General features: G+C 37.1%; 1 protein-coding gene across 4 annotated transcripts in view; it reads left to right on the top strand.

The window, feature by feature from the left end:
• The window catches only part of LOC132911460 (protein O-mannosyl-transferase TMTC1-like), a 292,210-nt gene that overhangs the window by 214,479 nt on the left and 65,018 nt on the right, over positions 1-12,713 (top strand). For all 4 annotated transcript variants that reach the window (XM_060968103.1, XM_060968098.1, XM_060968112.1 and 1 more), the window contains exon 7: positions 2,740-2,929. In XM_060968103.1, the coding sequence (XP_060824086.1) occupies positions 2,740-2,929 (190 nt within the window). The remainder of the gene's footprint in view (positions 1-2,739; positions 2,930-12,713) is intronic.

The following is a 12,713-nucleotide window of genomic DNA, read 5'->3' as shown; positions in this document are numbered from 1 at the left end:
AATTTAATAAATATTTCATTCAACAAAAATGACATGCGACACGTTTTGTACATTTCTGTACTATAAACGTTGCCTCCTCAATGAAAGACAACGTGAAACGCTCGCTTGTAGAGAGTTAATAATCCAAAGTAAGGCTCTTTTATAACAAATCCGGCGACGTTCTATTGTTGAACCAACGTGCATACGTGTGCGATGAAAGCGGGAAATGTTGTACGCTGCTTTTACGGGATACAAGGGCAGATAACTAGAAAAGGAGCAATGCCAATTAGCACCCGTTATATTTATATTTTCTTTCGCTGTTCCTCCTGCTCTTTCACCCCCCCCCCTCTCTCGTCTCCCGAGTTCGTTAATGCGAATAATCATATTTCTCAGAATTTAGGTACAGTGTACTGTGTGATAAACCCAAATGTAGTGTACACGTTACCTGACTATAATGTGCGACATTATTAAATACAGAAAATGAGCGTAACATACGTGAAACTCATTATCTGAACATGTTGTATGTAAATGGGGACATGTTGAGTGGAATAATGTTCAGCGGCATACACCACTTTAGAAATAATCTAGCCGAACCTAAATCAGACTTGATATTACGTTGAGTGAAATTATATTTTGAAGTTGCTTACAAATTGTTGTTCTGAATTATACATTTTTATGTTTTATGTTACTATATGAAGTAAAATTTGAAAAGAAGCAGTAATTATCTACTTCGGTAATATCAACCGAACATTTTTCTATATCAATCAGAGAGCTATTTTCGCATATTAAAGGGCATTCTAACATAGGAAAATTTTAAGCCGATTCCCTTTCGAATATTGCGAGTCCTATAGAATACGTAACGATTTCAAACTTTTAGTTGGTAATGTAAATCCTTCCAAAGGGAAAATTCTACGTTAAAATAATTTTTACTTCAACCATTCTCTCAAAACTTTCTCCAAGCGATTCCCTTTAACGTCCCATCGTACAATCCTTTTCATCAAGTTCAAACACACACCTCAAAATGGAGGCCATCGACCCTCGTTTGATATATGTATACTCTACGACTCATTACCGATTTTCATAGTACCTCGGCATAGTAACGGCGATTACAGATCAAACAAAGAAAAAATTAACGACCATAGAAACTGGCAGGGATATTTAGCGACGCGTGGTGGCTGTCGCGTATCGCGTGCTTTGGCTCGTACACGCCAAACAATAGACTTGCCGAGTAAGCCGGTCGTAGGCGCGACGATACACCGGGGCTATCCTCCTCGAAGATGGCTGAGATGCTTGCGACGGGACGCTCGACCATTATATCGGTGATTATATCGGTGGATGCTGATAGCGGAGAAAATGGAAGCTCCGCGTCAGCATTCGAGGCCAGACTCTTCAACGGCGTTGTAGTTCGACCTCTTCAACGTCGCTGCCAGTCGAACAATACCAGCTGTGAGTATTCGGAATTTGCGCGAAGTATCGTCGACCAATTTACTCCGTGAAGAAAAGATGAAAAATAAAGGGGAAAGAAAATTTGTTGGCGACAGCAATGTCTTATACAATGAGCCGCGAAAGTATTTGAAGATTTATCATAGAAAACTTTTGCGAATATATTGTGCGTATACGCGAAAGTTTCCTATAGAAGAGGAAAAAGATGATTTGTAGTTGTAGAAAGTTATACAAAGGGACGATTAAATTGAGCGGTCGGGCAAGTACCGATGGTAATCGCTTAAGTGGAATGATAAGATTGCGAACTGTGGGTACTTAATGCATTTATGCGTCGAGGATGCTTTGAATATTGGTTAAAATCGATTCAGCTTTGCGCGCTGTGTTTCAGAGAGCTTAAAGGTAGAGTATGCGTAACTTGGTTAATGAGACGAGAGTTCTGTTCTTTATATAGGTTAAGTGGGTTAAATTTTCTGAAGCTATTAGGAAATAAAATTCATATTTCCTGTTTCTCATGTTCACTCGTAGCTAATAAAACGAAATAATAAAGCTAATCTGATAACTGCTTTTGGAAATCGGTAAAATTGAAATCAACGATAGGGGTAGTAGAATTTCATTTATATGAACCTGTCACAGGATAAACAATATATTTAGCTGTGATTTTTGTCCGTGCAATAAGCGTCAGCTGGTCGAAATTCATCTAACCGAACACTGACTAAAATTTTCTCCAAATAAATGGAGTTCCTACGTACCCAGCTCTACTGCAGCGTAAAATAAAAATTCCTTGACGAAAGAATTATCACTGTTTGAAATTTTCAATTACGCAGGAGTACTTTAATTTAATTGCAGGAAATTGGATCGTGCAAATGTGAAAACACCTTTTTCACTCGCTCCGCTTAAAACTATAATTTAATCCATTATAAAACTTTCAACAAGATAAGATATGCATTAATTTCGTAATTGCATTTATGCAAGGAAAAAAGAAGCGACCATGCAAAATGTGGTATTTAACGCATTCCCGAGAGGCCTGAAGTTGACACGCCCGACCAAGCACTCTGGCGACGCGTGATTGACGTTTTCGGATAGTAATAAGCCGTACGTGCCAGTAGCATGGCGGCGACACAAGAGTCGTCGTAGCGAAATGCGATTATTTCGCCAATTTCTCGCAAAATCAGTTTTTCGTGCGAAATATCAACGTTGCATTTTTGCTACTTTTTTTCTCACCTTTGCTCAATTTTATTTTCGTTCTTCCTTTTACATCGATTCCGAGGAGATATATCGACATCGTTAAAGAGAACCATTCGTTCTTTTTGATTCCAGATTATTGACATTCTGCTATCTGGCGGCTCTGAATTGCTGGTTACTACTGTGCCCAGCAACGCTGTCTCACGACTGGCAGATGGGATCTGTTCCTTTGGTCGCCTCATTGGCGGATACCAGAAACCTGGCCACCTGTCTATTCTTCGGTGGCTGCTTGATCCTAACTTACAAAGCCTTCACAGATTTCGAGGTAAGCGCACGAATGGCGAATGAAATTTGGCGGTGACTCGCATAAATCGAACGTAAGGTTTAACACGAGTCGAGTTATAACGAGATTGGAAATTAATCCTTTACCGCAATCTTAGTCTTGATATTTGAGAACTGTGAACCTGTAAAACGACCAATATCGAGGCTATGAATTTTTTTACAATCATTAGGGCATAAATGCACGTAACAGTATTTATCGAACTCGAAATTTCTACGACGCGTAAACTTCAAACTTTCACACGGTGTTGAACCCAATTTTTCCCGGGCTGTTTACAATGGACACATCGTCGCTGGAGCATTTCGCTACCAGCTGTCTTCCTAATACCCGTTAAAGGGCAACGTAACAAAATTACATCGTCCTGATCCGTGGCCGGCGATTAATAGCGCGAAATTAATAACCCTCTCTCTCTCTGCCTGGTTCTAAGTTCACGAAACGCTGCGTTACATTTTCTGGCCTTCTACGTGGTTAGCGAAAAGAACGTTGGCTAATTGAACGGACCTCGAAGTAACAGCTCCCTGTTGCCGATATTGAACACGCTACGCGCACGTAACAACAAGCAAAGTTAAATGACCAGCCAGTTATTGTCCGCAAGAAGTCATTCCACCGCTAAACGCTTCGGCCACGAATGCACCGAGCAACGAACCGCAAAGTTTCGCCATGGTCCCCGCAGGCGACCCAGCCTATGATGAAGTTGTACTTGCCTCGAGAGTCATAAAGAAAGTTTCGTTGGATGGCACGAGCGGACACATACCTCTGGCGAAGGGAACCCTGTTCGCCTTTCCGTTTTCCGGATCATTCATCAGTAATGCAGCTGAGCGTTCACCACAATAACCCCTTTAAGCTTCAGCTGGCAGAGCCACTTTTCTCTAAAGAGGCCATATCTGTGTTGTTTTAACTTCGTCTTATTCTCTCTCTCTCTCTCTCTCTCTCTTTTTATCTTCGAGTTTCTATTCTACACTATCCACTGGTATTTGCCAAGAGAATGGCAGGTAGAAACTGGGTGTGATCAAGGCACTGCGTGACACTGTACAGCGACGTTGATGGAACCGCAGGGAGAGGATGCCTTCTTCGAAGAACGAGGCTTGTCCTCTTTCGTCGTTGTCGTGATAATCTTTGTGCCTAACATCCGATTTGAAGGACGTTTCTGTAATAACGCCTCTCGGCATTGTTCTCGAGGCTGTATTGTCTGGATTCAGCGCACATCTTTGACACACTTTCGCGCCAAGACAGCGGTTGATGCTACGTGGTTGGAATACAGAGATCGTTCGAGGAACGTTGCGGGGGAGAAGACTCTTGCTTGATCGACAAATGGATTTCCGTTGTAAAAGGTTTCAGCTTTTTGTTCTGTTTATTTCTTGTGAACATTTTCATGAAATACCCGATTTAAATTTAACATATTTTCCATTAATGTCACACGTATGAACGATTTAAGATTAATTTAGATTCATTCTCTCTACGATATACTTGTTTTACAGTATACTCTGTACACTATACTTGTTTTTAATTAATGTAAATTCACTACGTTTCCTTTCATTTCCCAAGTGTTGAAATCAAGATTAGTTTATTATTTTTTCGGTTTGCAGCGGAATTAAACCGGTGTTTTATTTATAAAATATATTGTACGGCATTGGAGTTGTACCTCAATACGTTAGATACGAGCAAAATACGTACGAGCAACAATTTTATCACTGGGGATCATTAAATGTTCTATTGTTGATTTTTCCCCAGAAAAATGGGGCCAGTGATCCGATTTTCTGCTTGCAGAAGATATTAAATTTTTCGAAATTCTCTTCCAAATATAAATCTCCTACGTACATAGTCGTTTCTCTGTAAAGTATGATTTACGTTCTCGGTTAATCCTTTAGAAGAGAAGACAATATTTTTACGAAATATACAAAAATATTGAGAGAATATGCAGTATATTGACACAATTCGTGTTATAGAAGGAACCTTTAACAAGATGAATTCCGATTTTAAACAATGCAATGAGATATCGCAAAATTAAAAGCAAACTTAACAATGTTGAATCGATTATTCTGCGAAATAAAACGCGTATTATATTTAAAACACAAAAGGCAATAATCTCGATGAATTAAAAGGTCTTAATTTAAATATTTTTTAAATAAAGAAACTGATGAATTCATATGAATTATAAAGAGAGTATCCAAATGTACACTATTATTGATAAAAAGAATATAAAAGTGTAAATCAAAGAATATAGACAAAAAACGAGTAGAGGAGAAGAGGGAGAAAGAGAGAGATAAATTAATATTTTAATAGAAAATGTTCATATTCTTTGCTGAATCAATATGAGTATAAATCTACGATGGTTTTACGGAGATATGCAAATATGTCGGACAGTAATTTTCCCGTTTATCCCGTTGAGCGCATTGAAACGGGCAACGAGCGCACACAGCTGCTGATCACGAAACTGCTGACCCGAAATTGATTCGCGCCTAACACATCTTTGAAATACGCAACGACAACTGGCCGCTGTTACCTCGCATTTACACATTTCCCGCCCTGTAATCGTTTCATCGTCTATCCTCCTTCTTTCACGGCTATTTACTCGCGTTACTCGTGATAAATGGTGGTAATTTCGGTATAAAAGAGAAAAAGAAAAAAATAATATGGCAGGTCGTTGCCCTCGATCGCTTAAAACGTATTTTAATGAAAACAGATGGATAAATGTTTTACCGAGTCGAACATTTCATTGAAATTAAAGCAATCTAATTGTATTTGTGATACAATTACTTTTGACTTGTATAAAATTATTGAAATAATTTGTTGGAATATTTATAAGGAAAATAATTAATTCTGCTGAAAAGACAATAATCATGTACGAAAGACAAGGAAACATTATCACATGAATATTGCGTTGCACGTTACGTTGCCTTTAATGCGATAAGTTCTACAAAATTGAAATTAAACGTATTAATTTCGTTTTTATAAATAGGCGTTATCGATCGGCGTACAGAAACATTTGTAGCTTTATCTGCAAAGTTAGAGATCGCTTCAAATCTGTAAAACTCTCTCAGTTTCGAAACGACGTTGTCACTTATCATTCGAGTTTAATTTCCCTGAAAGAAATTTTGTTCTATTTTTTACTCTGTCGGAAGTATAGCGAGGCGCAGTTGCGTAAAACATGCACATGTGCGTCTGAATGTACTTTTATTATAATATAATAATATAAATATTATGATGGTAGTGGCGAATTAAATGGTAATTTCGTACAATTGAAGGTAATTTTTATTTATGATGTATACATACATATGTATTTACAATTCAATTGTTTGCATAATAGCACAATTGATTTTGCTTCATGTTTCAATCGTTTAATACTTTAATTAGTTAATTAATGAGAAGTGTTCAATGGCTTACGAAATGTACCTATACTTTTCTCCGTTATGCTCCATTGATTATATGATATTGTTAATTAACGTTAACGAAAACAAGTGCAAATTTTACATATGACATCGATCTCTTAATATTTCCAGAGCATATTTCTTATATTTTTGATTCTTTGATGGAAATATATATCTGTCGAATAAATTACTAACACTATGATAATTCACTAACAAGTACTCAGCATATGAAGTAACAAATATTCTAAATTGAACCGTTCGTTACGTAGTCGACGAGCCACTTTTGATTCGATTTCCGTTGAATATATTAACTATGCTATCGTAAATACTCTTTGAAATCTCGTTAGTGGTTACGACGAGAGGTTCCATATTTTCTACGTGTGCGATTTTTACGGGCCCTTCTAAAGTTTGTTTCACTATATAAACATCCACTTTGTCTTCATTTGACTCCTATAGAAGCAAAATGAAAATATAAAATGTATTAGCTTATAATTATATTATAAATATAAAATATTTCTACTCTCTAATGAAATGTCATTTTTTGGAATATTTGTCTTGGTTTGCTTAATATAAAATTTGATACCAAAAATATTGTTGGAGCTAAAGTCTTTGCCATAATATTTTTAATTTAAAGAGCGTACATATTGTAGATTTTGTGATTGACTGTATGTTCTGATTCATCTATGGATTTTCCGGTTGAAACTTTGATTTTGATCTTACTACGATTATCCGATTTGTATATATCAATCTTTCCTTTATTTTAACAATCGAAGTGATAATCGACGCCTTAAGAGAACTTTTAACATAAAATTGAAACAAAAAATTGCGCATACCAATAGCTCTATCGTATTTTGCTCAATCTTGAAGAAATATTTAACGTTAGGAAAATACAATTAGTTTCAAAATGACGGAAAAATCGCAGCTAACTAATAAAATAAAATTTGTTTTGAAATTTTGAACAATGAAGATCATCGAGCTTATTAGCTTCTTCAACTGTGCTTACCTGAAGCATATTCGCAGATTCATAACTTTTGCTTTTCACATTGGCCACGTTTGATGGTAGCACGTCGGTCGATACATCGTACGTGCTTGAAACTTCGTTATCCCATGCATCATCTTGAAAATGTGTAAACAGGAAACTAGATCTGAGGATATCGCATAAATTGTTATTCGCATCTCCGGTCTCCAAAACTTTATCTAAAGTCTTATACGACGAGGACTTCACTGATGTCGCAGATTCTGCTTCATCGGAATGCGATTTAAACTTCTTCGAAGATACAGGGCTGGACGATTCGCTTTTATTCGCGATTTCTGCCCATGATTTTGCCAACTTTCCCGAACTAGGTTGCAGTTTCTTTACGAATTTAGCGTCTGGAATTTCTTCGTTGTCTCGACCAGATAATATCGTTCCAGAAATACGAGACAAGAGGTTGTTCGATTTCGTGCTTTTTTCTTTCTCTCCGAGAGAACGATGTGCGTCTGTAGAACCTCCAATCACTGGGATATTTGAGAGCACATTTACTCCACGCGCATTTACTTCTGGTTTTTCTTCAAAAATTGTGAATGACGAGGACTGATCGGGTTCAGAAATTGGAAGTGTTTTTCCATCTTTTATAAATTGAGTAGATTCGTTTCCTACTATATTTTCACTATTCGCTATAGTTTTCAAATTATGTCGTTCAATATTCTTCTTTGAGTCAGTTTGAGCTGGATCACTGAATTCGTTACGTAAATTACTGTTAACAGTACTCGATGTGTACTGAGATTTGTTCGATATATCAGAGTCAGTATCTTCTTTTGTATCGTGTATCGAGTGTTCTGGTATTTTTGATTCGTAAGTTATTCTCAGTGGCTCAAGTACCACTAATTCTGGGTTCTGGTATTGACTGTGTAAATCATGTTGAACGTTAGATGTAAAGTAAGATTCGACCGGTATGTCAGTATCGATATTCTCTTTTGAATTGTCTTCTACGCTTGATTCGTGAATAACTTTCTTCGAATCATTTAAAGTTGCAGCTGAGTCCTTAGGTTTATTATACAAATCGCTGTTAGCAGTATTCCATATGGAGTAAGATTTCACTGATGAACCAGAGTCAGCATCTTTTTTCGAATCAAAGCTCGGTTCATTGTCTATATTTGATTTATAAAGTACTTTTGCTAACTCATCGCTAACGCTTATGGCTGAATCATTGGATTCACTATGTAAATCACTGTAAGGTTCAGTCGACATAATCGAGTCAGCCTCTTCGCTCGAATCCAATTTTCTAGTTAAATCTTCTTTAAGCTTGGGCTTTGTCTCGTCATAGATACTTGATTTGTATGTCAATTTCTTTGGGTCACTTACAGCTAGGGTTAGGTCTTGGTTTTCGTTATGCAAATCATTCTTATCAGAGCCAGATGCATAGCGAGATTCGCCTGATATTCCAAAGTCAGTCTCTTCCTTTGAATCTACTTTTGACTCATCTTGTATATTCGATTCGTAAGTCATCTTCAGTGGATCAATTCTGATTAGAGTTGGTTCCTGGTACTCACTATGTAAATCATACTTATTAGGGTCTGATGTATAATAAGATTTTACTGATATATCAGAGTAACCATCTTCTTCTAAAGTCAATTTTGATTTATCTTTTACTTTTGATCCATAACTCACTTTCTTTGAGTCATTTGCACTTATCGCTGGGTTTTTAGATTTATTATGTGAATCACTCTTGACAGCATTGATCGTATGATAAGATTCGGCTGATATATCAGGGTCCGCCTTTTCTTTTGGATTTAGTCCCGATTCATCTTGTGCATACGAATCATAAATGAGTTTCTTTGAGTTAGGTACACTCATAGCTGGATCCTTGAGTGTATTGTGTAAATCACTCTCAATAGCGTTAGGTGTATAGCCAGATCCGATTGACACGCTAGAATTTAGTCCCGATTTACCTTGTGCATATGAATCATAAATGAGTTTCTTTGAGTTACTTGCACTCATAGCTGGATCCTTGAGTGTACTGTGTAAATCACTCGCAATAGCGTTAGATGTATAGCCAGATCCGATTGACACGCTAGAATTTAGTCCCGATTCATCTTGTGCATACGAATCATAAATGAGTTTCTTTGAGTTAGGTACACTCATAGCTGGATCCTTGAGTGTATTGTGTAAATCACTCTCAATAGCGTTAGGTGTATAGCCAGATCCGATTGACACGCTAGAATTTAGTCCCGATTTACCTTGTGCATATGAATCATAAATGAGTTTCTTTGAGTTACTTGCACTCATAGCTGGATCCTTGAGTGTACTGTGTAAATCACTCGCAATAGCGTTAGATGTATAGCCAGATCCGATTGACACGCTAGAATTTAGTCCCGATTCATCTTGTGCATACGAATCATAAATGAGTTTCTTTGAGTTAGTTACACTCGTAGCTGGATCCTTGAGTGTATTGTGTAAATCACTCGCAATAGCGTTAGCTGTATAGCCAGATCCGATTGACACGCTAGAATTTAGTCCCGATTCATCTTGTGCATATGAATCATAAATGAGTTTCTTTGAGTTAGGTACACTCATAGCTGGATCCTTGAGTGTATTGTGTAAATCACTCTCAATAGCGTTAGGTGTATAGCCAGATCCGATTGACACGCTAGAATTTAGTCCCGATTTACCTTGTGCATATGAATCATAAATGAGTTTCTTTGAGTTACTTGCACTCATAGCTGGATCCTTGAGTGTACTGTGTAAATCACTCGCAATAGCGTTAGATGTATAGCCAGATCCGATTGACACGCTAGAATTTAGTCCCGATTCATCTTGTGCATATGAATCATAAATGAGTTTCTTTGAGTTACTTGCACTCATAGCTGGATCCTTGAGTGTATTGTGTAAATCACTCGCAATAGCGTTAGATGTATAACCAGATCCGATCGACACGCTAGAATTTAGTCCCGATTCATCTTGTGCATATGAATCATAAATGAGTTTCTTTGAGTTACTTGCACTCATAGCTGGATCCTTGAGTGTACTGTGTAAATCACTCGCAATAGCGTTAGATGTATAGCCAGATCCGATTGACACGCTAGAATTTAGTTCCGATTCATCTTGTGCATATGAATCATAAATGAGTTTCTTTGAGTTACTTACACTCGTAGCTGGATCCCTGAGTGTATTGTGTAAATTACTCGCAATAGCGTTAGATGTATAACCAGATCCGATCGACACGCTAGAATTAGTATCATTTTCCGAATTGAGCAATAATTTTTGTAGTTTTGATTCGTAAGCCAATTTCAGCGGCTCACTTACTGTTAGGATTGGATTTTGGTATTGATTGTGTATGTTATTTTCAGTAACATTGGATGTATAATAAGATTTTATTGATGTCCCAGACTGACCCACTTCTTTTGAATTTAGCTTCAATTCATCTTGTTTATTTGAATCATAAGTCATCTTCTGTGGAGAATCATCATTTATATCCAAAGCTAAGTCTTTGTATTTATTCTGTAAATCATTCATAATCGTATTGGATGTGCTATCAGATCTGATTAATATTTCAGAATCAATGTCTTCTAAGTTGCTTGATGTGCCTTGTATCTTTGGTTTATAATGTTGTTTTAATGATATTTCATCGTTACTCTTCGAATCTGTAATTTCCATTGGATTTAACTGGTTCCAACTAACATTACGTCTATCAGGATCTTCTAAGTGATTTTCACTTGAAATATGCTTATCTCCCGCTTTAGTATACGTTTCCTCTTCCTTTTCTAAGATATTCTTCTGTTGTTGTTCCTTTACTCGAGGCAACTGAGTTACCGCTATTTCAGCTTCGGTTAAAGCTTTCTGTATCTGTGTTTCTTTTCCGTCTTTGGATATTTCATACAAATTCTCCGTGGACTGTGATATTCTCTGTTCAGATAGATGTAATTTATCTTCGTAACTTTCTGATTCCTGAGTTGCCTTTCCTTCAGATGTTTCTTTATTTAGCTCGTCAAGCTTGATTTTTGTTCGTGCTTCCGAAAATTCGTTATTTTTCTCAAAACTATTATCACTCGTATGTGATCCTTTTATCTCGTTGTTCAAATTTTGGATATCATTTGCTTTGTTTAAAAGAAGTTTCAATAGAGGATTCTTCTCTTGTTTACCATTTTTCAACAAATTATCGTAATCTTGTGTAGCATTTGGTTTATAGTCTTCGTCATAAACATTCAACTTTGAATATTTTTCATTTAGGTCATACTTTTGATCCAATATATCAGTTGCATCCGTATTTTTTATATGTTCATTCTGTCGCACGCCTAATAGATCATCCTCGTACGAAAGATCTATTTTCTCCTGTCTCTTGGCATTTACCTCGCCGTCTATTTTGTAATCACTTTCGTTAAGTGACACGCTTGGATATGACGTGTCCACAATACTGTTCATAAATTTGTTGTCCTCTATCGTTCCCATACGTTCATTATTGCTTTCGACAGAAATGTCGTTAAATCCATTAAACATATTTTCAGCTACTTTCTCTTCTTCATCGCCTCCCAACCTTTTCATATTGTTGTAAGTGATATCATATCCTGTCTTTTTCGGAATATTTTCTACATTGTCCGTTGAACTTTTAACTTTTTCGTTCGACACTTTTACTATTTCAGATAATTTCTTTCGAGGATCTAATTTGGATAAATGCATAGCGTCAGGATCGTAAGTTCCAGTGCTAAGAGTATCTTTGTGTATCCAACTAGCTTCGACCAGTGGGTCTTTGTATCCTTCGTTATCGGTCCAATTAAGTGGACGTAGCGTGGCTGCTTCAAGTAAACGTGATTTAATTGTATTTTCGTGTATGTCTGGAGAGCGAGCTTCGCTGATATTCAAAGCAGACTGAGTACTCGTTTCGGAGAACGTTCCGAGTACTTCGTTTTCGATTAATTGCCGCGCTGCAGATGGTGTCGCGTACTTGTCATTCACTTTCGTATGGAGCTTGGTAATTTCGTCTTCTTTCGATCTCGTTTCACCCAGACTCGAATTGTTCAACGTTTCGTGTTGCTTTTTCTCAAACTTGTCATTCTTCTGGAAACTTTCGCCGCTTAAATCGGACAATAAAACTTTATTCTTCCACATTTTTGGCCTGTTCACCGTAGGTGATGACTCTTTACTTTCTCTGGCGGCATCATTACTCTCAGTCACTTCGATGCTTGTGTTGGATACCTCTACGGGCGCTTTCTCTTTATTTAAATCCCACGTAATCGATTCACTTTCGTTCAAAGAAGCTTTTTGTTCGGTTTCTTTGGCGTACGGGTCGTTTAATCTACTTTTCCCTGTCGTTACAGCTTGTTTCTGCGTAATACCTATCGAATGCTCGTTACTCCTTTCAGATATATCGATTTCTGATTCTTTCGTCAGATCTTCCTTGTCGCTTTTATTTATTTTCTCATAT

Source organism: Bombus pascuorum, chromosome 1 (assembly GCF_905332965.1).
Source record: "Bombus pascuorum chromosome 1, iyBomPasc1.1, whole genome shotgun sequence".
In the NCBI taxonomy this organism is placed as follows: Eukaryota; Metazoa; Arthropoda; class Insecta; order Hymenoptera; family Apidae; genus Bombus; species Bombus pascuorum.
Note: the sequence above shows the minus strand (reverse complement) of the source record. Positions and strands in the feature narration are given on the sequence as shown.